Source organism: Trematosphaeria pertusa (assembly GCF_010094035.1).
Source record: "Trematosphaeria pertusa strain CBS 122368 unplaced genomic scaffold BU26scaffold_19, whole genome shotgun sequence".
Lineage (NCBI taxonomy): Eukaryota > Fungi > Ascomycota > Dothideomycetes > Pleosporales > Trematosphaeriaceae > Trematosphaeria > Trematosphaeria pertusa.
The window spans coordinates 648,821-658,907 of NW_022987230.1; the positions used below are offsets into that span (position 1 = coordinate 648,821).

At 53.8% G+C, this 10,087-nt stretch overlaps 4 protein-coding genes across 4 annotated transcripts; all 4 read left to right on the forward strand.

The window, feature by feature from the left end:
• Positions 1-106: 106 nt before the first annotated feature.
• On the forward strand, positions 107-1,963 carry BU26DRAFT_524312 (WD40 repeat-like protein). Its single transcript, XM_033830252.1, has one exon. The coding sequence runs from the start codon at positions 130-132 to the stop codon at positions 1,924-1,926; it is 1,797 nt and encodes a 598-aa protein (XP_033677753.1). The 5' UTR covers positions 107-129; the 3' UTR covers positions 1,927-1,963.
• A 2-nt stretch (positions 1,964-1,965) lies between these two features.
• BU26DRAFT_467170 (uncharacterized protein) lies at positions 1,966-4,377 on the forward strand. The gene is made up of 4 exons (XM_033825255.1): positions 1,966-2,303; positions 2,359-3,610; positions 3,659-4,070; positions 4,127-4,377. Exons 1-4 carry the CDS (start codon positions 2,198-2,200, stop codon positions 4,262-4,264), a joined length of 1,908 nt encoding a protein of 635 aa, XP_033677754.1. The 5' UTR covers positions 1,966-2,197; the 3' UTR covers positions 4,265-4,377.
• A 1,312-nt stretch (positions 4,378-5,689) lies between these two features.
• Positions 5,690-7,826, forward strand: BU26DRAFT_467172 (uncharacterized protein). The gene is made up of 5 exons (XM_033825256.1): positions 5,690-5,948; positions 6,000-6,967; positions 7,019-7,215; positions 7,268-7,437; positions 7,487-7,826. The coding sequence occupies exons 1-5, from the start codon at positions 5,812-5,814 to the stop codon at positions 7,515-7,517; spliced, it is 1,503 nt and encodes a 500-aa protein (XP_033677755.1). The 5' UTR covers positions 5,690-5,811; the 3' UTR covers positions 7,518-7,826.
• Positions 7,827-8,403: 577 nt separating this feature from the next.
• BU26DRAFT_534735 (ornithine aminotransferase) lies at positions 8,404-10,014 on the forward strand (the record flags this gene model as incomplete). The annotated part of the gene is made up of 3 exons (XM_033831231.1): positions 8,404-8,593; positions 8,643-9,004; positions 9,064-10,014. 3 exons carry the CDS (start codon positions 8,404-8,406, stop codon positions 10,012-10,014), a joined length of 1,503 nt encoding a protein of 500 aa, XP_033677756.1.
• Between the last annotated feature and the right edge of the window lie 73 nt (positions 10,015-10,087).

Below are 10,087 nucleotides of genomic sequence, written 5' to 3' on the forward strand. Positions count from 1 at the left end.
GGCTGAGGGCAAGCGCGGCGCGGCGCGGCGGAAGGTTGTTCCGAAGCGTGTCGGCGTCAGAAAAAGTTCACGCCGATGCTCGAACTTTTTGAAGAAACAGCTTTGCCGCTGCTTCTCGCTAACACAGCAATGTCCTCCTTCTTTACAGTACCCGCGTCGCAGCGGAAACGGAAAAGAGCCTTAACCACCTCCACAGCCTCAAAAAAGCGCAATGTAGCACCGGCTACTTCTCAATCCACGCGAGCTCCCCGCCGCACCGAACGGGAAGAGTCGATATCTGGAAGCGATATTTCAGAAGACGAAAAGGGCGCTGGCTTTTTCGAAGACCAGGACGAGTCGGAGACTTCAGCGGACGAGCACGAGACAGCAGCCGAAAAGCGCCTGAGGCTAGCAGAACAGTACCTCGAGAGCATCAAGAACGAAGTACAGGAAGACGTAGGCTTCGATGCAGCGGATGTCGACCGGGACTTGATCGCCCAAAGGCTGAAGGAAGACGTTGCTGAGACCAAAGGCAAAATCTACAGGAACATTGCGGAAGGATTGGACTTCGAAGAGACCCCACACGTCTTTGGGAAGTCCGGTCTTCAAAAAGCGATAACAGGATGTGCGCTCCGGTTACCTTATGCATGGACAGTCAGTAAAGACCTCGTAGTGGAGAAGTGGGAAATTGCAGATCCGAAAGTATATAATGCGACGGACCCGAGCCAGCGAACGAACATCACACCGAGAAGAACACCAAAACGATTGTTCTGGCGGAAAGGGAATAAGAACAAGAAGGGCGATAAAGACTATCTGGGTCACACTGGCGAAATCATATCCATTGCAGTCTCAGACTCCGGGAAATTTCTCGCCACCGGAGACAAGCATGCCCGTCTAATCATCTGGGACGCAAACACGTTGACGCCACGCAAGCTTTTCACACGACATCGAGATGCCGTGACCTCGCTCTCGTTTCGGAGAGGCACAGAGCAGCTTTTCTCCGGAGGCGCGGATCGAGCAGTCCTGGTCTGGAGTGCGCCAGAGTCTGCTTACATTGAAACCCTGCATGGACACGAAGATACCGTCGTCGGGGTTGCAGGCGGACTAGAGGTGAACCAAGAAACCTGTGTCAGTGTTGGTGCACGAGACCGTTCTGCAAGATTATGGAAAGTGGTTGAAGAAAACCAGCTAGTGTTCCGCAGTGGCACGTCTACGAGACACAAAGGCATGGACAAGTTGAAGAAGGGCCGATTTGGCGGCGCGACAAACGAAGAAGAGAAGATAAACGGAGCTCGCGATGATGTCCCTATTGCGTATGCTGAAGGATCCGTAGACTGCGTTGCTCTTCTGGACGCACAACTCTTCGTCACAGGCTCTGACAACGGAGCGCTGTCGCTGTGGGCTGTCAACAGAAAGAAGCCACTGTACACTCTTCCCCTCGCGCATGGACGCGATCCTTCCATCCCACCCGAGGAGATGTTTGCCGATGACGACGTAGCAACATCACGCAAAAGCGGCCCGCGATTGGCGAGATACATCACGGCACTCGCGACAGTGCCCTTTGCCGACTTGATCTTGACAGCGAGCTGGGATGGATGGATAAGAGCATGGCGCGTGGGGCCGGACAAGCGCACGATTGAGCCGATGGGCAAGGTTGGTCGAATCCCTGTGGATGAAGACGAGAGCATTACTATGAATGGCAATGTAGATGGTGAGGACGACTCCATCATTATTCGAGGGATAGTAAATGGGCTGTCAGCCCAGGAGAGAGGAGAACGCGGCAAGGAAGGCTTGTGCATTGTGGCCGCCGTCGGAAAGGAGGCCAGGCTAGGGCGTTGGATGTCTGGAAAGGTTCCGAATGGGATCTATGTGTTCGAAGTGCCGAAGAAGGTTGTTGCCAATGCCACAACGGAAGCGCTGGGCTCAGAAAACGAGGACAAGGACTAAGGCAATGCTCGGCTCCTCTCTATCTATACCATGAATGATACCATTTCCAACAACCGGACAGTATTTCGGTGATCTTCTCCATGATATTCAGCTTCTACAAGCCCTATGTTCGGAAACCTGAACGGATCTGTGTGAGGCCGTCTCGGTAACGGGACATGACACGTGACCGCGCGACAGCCGTGGAGCCTGGGCAGCCACGAATCTTACTTTCGCACGGAACCACTTTCTTGCTTCTCAACCATCCACGCATTTCCCCAGGAAACCACAAGCCATGGAATCTGACGGAACTAAGTCGCCAAAGGGAAGGAAGAGGTCGCGGTCAGATGTGGAGGACGATGACCGGAAAGTTCCAAAACCTGCAGCCGATGCCAACGACGGTATGCATCCCTTCAATCCTGACTAGCCCGCCGATTTCCACTCACACTTTAGCAGACGATACCTCTTCCGACGATGACTTTGGCCCCGCGCTCCCCTCTTCTGCACCGAAGAAGAAAAGGAGGAAGCTGCCGTATGAAAAACTCTACATCGCCGCCTTGCCGACCGCGAGCCGCTACTTCAAATCGTTGATGCACCGCGACCAGCTATGCTTTACCACCCTTACCCCATTTACCGACTTTTTGATAACGAGCTCCATCGATGGCGTGGTAAAGTTCTGGAAGAAAGATTTCGGGGGCATAGAATTCGTGAAGGAGTTCCGGGCGCATAATGGAGAAATACGGTCGGTCAGCGTCAGCGCGGATGGAAGGAGCTTCGCGACTGCAGGCACAGATAAATCGGTCAAAATCTTTGACGTGGTTACGTTCGATCTGCTGGCTATGCTGAGCCTGGATTATGCGCCGAAGGCGGTCTGCTGGGTACATGGTCGCGGCGCGTCGTTCCCACTGCTTGCGGTCTCGTCAGAAGATAACTCCTGGATACGGATATACGACGGGAGAGGAGAGAACCCGGAGCCACTGCATTTGCTGAAGAGCGTGCACAAGACGCCGGTAGCGCTCATGGCGTACAACAACCAGTTCGACTGCGTTGTTTCCGTGGACCAAGGCGGCATGGTGGAATATTGGCAGCCGAGCGGCAGTTTTGAGAAGCCAGACAACGTCTTCGCTATGAAAAGCTCGACCAGCCTGTTCGAGTTCAAAAGGGCCAAATCAGTACCTTCGTCGCTGACTATTTCCCCAACTGGTAAGCAGTTCGCTACATTCTCGTTCCCGGATCGCAAGATTAGGGTATTCGACTTTACATCTGGAAAACTCCATCGAACTTATGACGAGTCTCTTGAGACCGTCCAGGAGATGCAGCAAGCTGGTACCGCCGTTCAACGACTGGAAGACATTGAGTTTGGTCGAAGGCTAAGCATAGAGCGCGAATTGGATCAGCCGTCTATCCGGCCCCGGATGAACGTCATATTCGACGAGACGGGCAACTTCATCCTCTACGGTTCGATGTATGGCGTCAAGGTTCTCAACACACTCACCAACCGAATAGTCAAACTCTATGGACAAGAGGAGTCACTGCGACCGCTGTGGCTATGCTTATACCAAGGCCAGCCGGAGAAGAAGGGCGTTGTCACCGTAGAGATGGCGGCCAGCGAAAACCCGCTGCTGCAGGAAGCGGAGGCGCGTGACGCTATGCTTGTGGCCACCGGCTCTGGTAAAGTGCGATTCTACATGTTCACAAACGATAATAAGTATGTTCCCCGTCGCCCTTGGATTGGTATCTCAGCTAACAGCAATAGCGTCGCGAAATCCGAACGAGACATCCAAAATGAGAAGCCACGCAACATCTCTACCAAGCAGAAGCTAGAAGATAAACCCGTAGCCACCGGTACCTTAGCCACTATCCACACAACCTACGGTGATATTACTGTCCGGCTCTTCCCCGAAGCGGCTCCTAAGGCTGTCGAGAACTTCGTTACCCACGCAAAGAACGGATACTACAACAATATCATCTTCCATCGCGTGATCCGCAAGTTCATGATCCAGACAGGCGACCCCATGGGCGATGGAACAGGTGGTGAGAGTATCTGGGGCAAGGAGTTCGAGGACGAGTTTTCGAGTCTGAAGCACGACAAGCCGTACACAGTCAGTATGGCAAACGCAGGGCCCAATTCGAACGGCAGCCAGTTCTTCATCACTACGGAGAAGACGGTAAGTCATTACGTGCGTAGCAGTTGGGAGGGATTCCCTTGCTGACTAGAGCGCAGCCTTGGCTCGACAACCTTCATACCATCTTCGGACGAGCGATTCAGGGCTTAGATGTCGTGCATAAAATCGAGAACGCGAAGGTCTACAAGGAGAAACCGGAGGAGGATATTAAGATCATCAACATCTCAATTTCGTAGCGGATAGCCTACCCGATCGAATCCAGGATTTGGGATAAACGAGTGCGAATCGAGTCCTCGTTCTCCATGATGGGCGGCGGCTAGAGAAAAGTGATTCTCGAGAAAACGTGAAGATGTCCTTTTATACAATTCATTAATGCGTCGCAGTGATGCCCATCATGCTTACAATGCCAGAGAACGCACGCAAGTTTTGAAGCACGTCTCATACCCATACCCAGGCCACACAGACAACGCCAAGGTACACCAGTAATCGTTTTAGACAGCCACCCACGCCGTAGTCATATCGGTGATACGGAGTTGGTTTTAGTCAGACAACGCACGCGGCAGGCATGATCAGTGACTGGGTCGTTTTTACTTCAGGCGGCACAAGCACAGCTCATACCGTAGTCACCAACGGCCTTTAGTCGTTGGAAGCCTGAGAAAGAGCTGTTGATGGGCTGTGGGGAAGTTGAAGGGGGAGAGGGAGGGGTTTATATAGAAGGCCAGAGAGTCTGACGGCGGAATTGCGAAGAGGGGTCGAGGGATCGATGCCTGGGCATGGAGTCATGGGAAGCGGAAGATGTCCGGGTAGCAGACTCGTGGACAACCCTGTGGAGTAGATAGAATGGCATGTGAGTATACTAGCATGTGAATGTTACCTAGCTAGTACCGTGTGCCCAGGTAGAGTAGCATCAATGGGCTAGCAAACGCAATGGCACGGCGAAGGGGTCAGGCTTCAATGCACTAGTAGCTATGTCTGTTCATAGCTCGTCATGTGTACTTTGTGACTTTGAAGATAGTATCCCACGGTACCACTGAAGGCTTACTCAATGCGGGCAGGCCGTCCTTAGGCGTGTGATAGACACTCCGAGGCCGAGGCGAGGAGAACCGCAAATCGAGGCTTCTCGAGCTGCACCATTCTACCAACTTCATCTAATATGGCCACAACAGTTGCGTCAGAGCTAGAAGGGTGATGCACTTTGGAGTCCACATGGGCCCCGCTCCCTCGGGAAACGCTGGTGTGAATGCCATATAATTGGTAGAGAGCACCTAAACAACCTAAAGACTCGGTGACTCCGGGTGGAAGCAAAATGCAAGATGAATATATGTACGACCAATCATTGCGCTCTCTCCCACAGCTCGAAAGCAGAGAGAAACCGCACCCAAGATCAGCCACTGGAATCTCTTCTCCACTTCACGGACGGTTTTCGTTCTCATGGAACCTCGCACTGCCGCAAGGACAGCGGGCATCTCGAATCGAAAATGCTTTTGTGTGAGTGTGATAAAATGCGTTGTTCATGAAGAAGAGAAAGGCGAGGCGTGTCGGCAGCAGATTTTGTAGGTCGCCCGGGCTCGGCAGATCTTTTGCCCGCCGCCCCGCCGCCATTCGACGGATTGAGTCATGGCTGTTTTTCGCCTTTGCGTGTGCGATTTCCCTCGAAAGCGGCCCGCCGTAACCTCACTTGTCACTTGCCCAAGCTCGCTCTCTCACCACATCTACCGCCAGACCTGCCGTACCTCCCATCGCTAGCATATAAGAATTGAGGCCAGCTGAATTACCACCCAACATGGACTCCGAGTCCGACCACGACCACCGCGATGACGAGAGCGTCTCCGAGCCCGAAGAGGCAGAAGAGGCAAAGCCCAAGTCCGTTCTGAAAAAGACGAGAGAAGTGCTCCCGCCTGTTGAGCGGCCGGTGCTTCCGTAGGTCTATCACGTCGCTGGATTCCTCGAAAGTCCGCTAACGCCTGCCAGCGAACAACCAGATCCATCGACAGTAGACTTCTCGACGTTGAACCCACTGTCCCCCGAGATCATCTCCCGCCAGGCCACGATCAACATCGGGACCATCGGCCATGTCGCCCACGGCAAGAGTACGGTGGTGAAGGCTATTTCAGGAGTGCAGACGGTGCGCTTCAAAAACGAACTCGAGAGGAATATTACCATCAAGCTTGGTTATGCCAACGCAAAGATCTACCAGTGCGATAACCCGGAGTGCCCGCGGCCGACATGCTACAGGTCGTTCAAGAGCGAGAAGGAGGTGAATCCGCCCTGTGAGCGAGAGGGATGCCGAGGCACATACCGGCTGAAGCGCCACGTCTCCTTCGTAGACTGCCCGGGCCATGATATTCTCATGAGCACGATGCTGTCAGGAGCAGCCGTCATGGATGCCGCACTACTTTTGATCGCCGGAAACGAAACTTGTCCGCAGCCGCAGACGAGCGAGCATCTTGCAGCTATCGAGATCATGAAGCTCAACCACATCATCATCCTCCAGAACAAGGTCGACTTGATGCGGGAAGACGGCGCCGCAGCGCACTACGAGTCTATCCTGAAGTTCATCCGAGGCACGGTCGCCGACGGCTCACCAATCATTCCTATATCGGCGCAGCTCAAATTCAATATCGACGCCATCAACGAGCACCTCATCACCAAGATCCCCGTTCCAGTGCGAGACTTTTCCGCAAAGCCGCACATGATTGTGATTCGATCCTTCGATGTCAACAAGCCCGGTGCCGAGATCGATGAGCTCAAGGGTGGTGTCGCCGGTGGCAGTATCTTGACCGGTGTCCTGAAGCTGGGTGATGAGATCGAGATTCGGCCCGGTATCGTGTCGAAAGACAGCTCCGGAAAGATCCAGTGCAAGCCTATCTACTCACGAGTGGTTTCCCTGTTCGCGGAACACAACGACCTCAAGTTCGCCGTCCCTGGTGGTCTCATCGGTGAGTTCCCCATGTCTGGCACAAAATATATATCAGTCTAACACAGGATAGGTGTCGGTACTAGGGTAGATCCTACCCTTTGTCGTGCTGACCGTCTTGTCGGCTTCGTCTTGGGTTTGCGTGGCCATCTCCCCAACATATATACAGAGTTGGAAGTGAACTACTTCCTGCTGCGGAGATTGCTCGGTGTCAAGACCGCCGATGGCAAGCAAGCCAAGGTTGCAAAGCTTGCTAAGAACGAAGTTTTGGTATGTATCATAAACGAAGCGCGCGGTTCAGAAGTCTGACATTATGATGTAGATGGTCAACATCGGCTCAACAGCAACTGGCGCGAAGGTCATCGCCGTAAAGGCTGACGCTGCACGTCTCTCTCTCACCTCCCCCGCCTGCACAGAGATCGGCGAGAAGGTTGCGCTATCGAGACGTATTGAGAAGCACTGGCGCCTGATCGGATGGGCAAACATCGTAGCGTGAGTACGCCGACGTCAACAACAAACCGCATCCGCTAACACTACGTAGTGGCAACATTCTAGAACCGCTCCAGGATTAGGAGGTGCCTTGGGCGTCTCGCGCCAACTCTGGGTATGTTGGAGACGAGAATCATGACGATATGCGCACGAAAAAGCCCGCATGCATTCCCGCGAAGGATTGTGCATAGCAGCCTTGACTATCAGCATTTCTTGCGAGTATGGGCCTCTGCATTAAAGGATAGGGGGGTTGGAATCCACGAGGTGGTACGGAGTATATCTGGCCGCGTCTTGGAAAGCCACAGATGCGACAGAGCTAGTCGTTGTTGAGAATTGCTAGCGCTGCCATACAACGAGATGATAGCCGTAAATGATGCATTCAGAGAACACTGTCTCCAGCCGATTGTAATGCTGTGACTACTGTGTATTGCAGCGGACATACTAATGCTGCGGCCCGGATGCGCCGGACATGGGATTTTGGCGGTTTCCCATGGCGGGGGAAAATGGCGCATGTCGCAGAAGGCAGGAACAGGAGAAATAGCAGATCTGCTTCAACTTTTGCCGGGCCCAGCCCTTACACACACTCCGCCCGCCTCCTCATCATTCTCCGACCTCAAACTTCCAGTTTCTGCTCCTCCATCTCACCCTACCTAGCTACACCCCGGGCCGTACCTAGAGCAGGGTCACGAGACCATGGATCTCTGGCCCGACTTCGGACGCGCCAATCAGCTTCCGTCCAATGCGGGCTTGTCACCCCGCTGCGAGCCGCAAGGCTTAACCCTAATGGCAGGAATTCACGATCGTTTCCCCTAAGCACAAGAATAGGCTTCTTGCGGACTTTCGAGCAAACTCTTATAACCCCTGTGTCTCCCAGGCGGGGCTTTCATTTCTCTCACGTCGACTTCCAACAAAGGCCGATTTTCGCCCCACCACCTCACGTCGTGATAACTTTCAACATCGAAGACCACCATGGCTCCCGGCGCAGTTCAGAACGGCAGCGCAGCCGTAGGTAGCAATGGAACTACCTTGAAGCCAACGGCGCGCGCATTCCACCCCACAGGCACTCCGGACCCTGCGAAGTATCATGCTTCGTCTTCTGAGGAAGCCATAACGGCGGAGGCCAAGTTTGCTGCTCACAACTATCATCCGCTGCCAATTGGTATGCTCCAATAGGCGCTTTACACACTTCGAATGCTGATCAAATGCAGTCTTCTCGCGAGCAAGTGGCTGCTCTGTCTGGGACCCCGAAGGCAAGCACTACCTCGACTTCCTCTCCGCATACAGCGCCGTGAACCAGGGCCATTGCCACCCAGAGCTGGTGAAGGCGTTGACCGAGCAGGCCTCGAGGTTGACGCTGAGCAGCCGGGCGTTCTACAATGATGTCTTCCCACGCTTCGCCGAATTCGCTACCAAGATGTTCGGCTTCGATATGCTGCTGCCGATGAACACTGGCGCAGAAGCGGTTGAGACCGCTGTGAAGATTGCGCGGAAGTGGGGCTACAAAGTAAAGGGGATACCGCACGATGAGGCATTGGTGTTCTCAGTGCAGGAGAACTTCCACGGACGGACGGTGAGGACTCCCCGTTCAGGTCGAGATGTTGGAAGCAAAAGCTAATGCAACACGAGTAGTTCGCCGCGATCACTATGTCGACCGACCCCGAATCACGAGACAACTATGGCCCATACCTTCCCAATATCGGCAGCTTCAACCCTTCGACTGGAAAGCCAATCAGATATAACAACGTGGACGATGTGCGCGAAGTTCTTGAAAGCTATGGAAAGACCACCGCTGCTTTCCTTGTCGAGCCTATCCAGGGTGAGGCAGGTATCGTGGTGCCAGACGACAGCTACCTGCGGGAGGCTAAGGCACTTTGCGTGAAGCACAATGTGCTACTGATTTGCGACGAAATCCAAACCGGCATCGCGCGGACAGGCAAACTACTATGCCACGAATGGAGCGGAATCAAGCCAGACCTTGTTCTGCTCGGAAAAGCCATCTCAGGCGGCATGTATCCTGTGTCGTGTGTTTTGGGCTCGAAAGAGGTCATGCTCACAATCGAGCCCGGCACACACGGTTCGACGTACGGGGGCAACCCTCTGGGATCTGCTGTCGCCATCCGAGCACTCGAAATCATCCAGGAAGAGAACTTGGTCGAGCGTGCCGAGACGCTGGGCAACAAGTTCCGCGACGGTCTGAAGGCGATTAACAACCCCATGATCAAGCTCATCCGTGGAAAGGGTCTGCTGAACGCTATCGTAATTGATGAGACCAAGACGAGCGGCCACAGCGCTTGGGATCTGTGTATGCTCTTCAAAGAGAAGGGCCTACTGGTAGGAAGAGCCCTCAAGATTGCACATGTCACGAATATACAGAGTACTGATGCTGAAGGACAGGCCAAGCCGACTCACCAGAACATTATCCGTCTAGCCCCGCCGCTTGTCATTACCGAGCAAGAAATCGATAGCGCCCTCGCTATCATCAAGGATGCCATGGAGGAGCTACCGAACCTCAAGGGCGAGAAAGAGAAGGAAATACTTCCTCCGGGCGAGAGAAATGTTCACATCGGCATCGAGAATTAGACTGGATGTACCACTATGTAGCCCACTCGTTCACGTGCGAAATTGGCATCGCTTTTCGGTCATATTGAGGCGT

Excerpts from the sequence above, each read along its gene's own strand:
- BU26DRAFT_524312 (XM_033830252.1), top strand. The coding sequence starts at position 130 with ATGTCCTCCTTCTTTACAGTACCCGCGTCGCAGCGGAAACGGAAAAGA.
- BU26DRAFT_467170 (XM_033825255.1), top strand. The coding sequence starts at position 2,198 with ATGGAATCTGACGGAACTAAGTCGCCAAAGGGAAGGAAGAGGTCGCGG. Across the intron at positions 2,304-2,358 it reads TGCAGCCGATGCCAACGACG|ACGATACCTCTTCCGACGAT; the intron begins GTATGCATCCCT and ends ACACTTTAGCAG. Across the intron at positions 4,071-4,126 it reads TCATCACTACGGAGAAGACG|CCTTGGCTCGACAACCTTCA; the intron begins GTAAGTCATTAC and ends ACTAGAGCGCAG.
- BU26DRAFT_467172 (XM_033825256.1), top strand. The coding sequence starts at position 5,812 with ATGGACTCCGAGTCCGACCACGACCACCGCGATGACGAGAGCGTCTCC. Across the intron at positions 5,949-5,999 it reads GTTGAGCGGCCGGTGCTTCC|CGAACAACCAGATCCATCGA; the intron begins GTAGGTCTATCA and ends AACGCCTGCCAG. Across the intron at positions 7,216-7,267 it reads TTGCTAAGAACGAAGTTTTG|ATGGTCAACATCGGCTCAAC; the intron begins GTATGTATCATA and ends ATTATGATGTAG.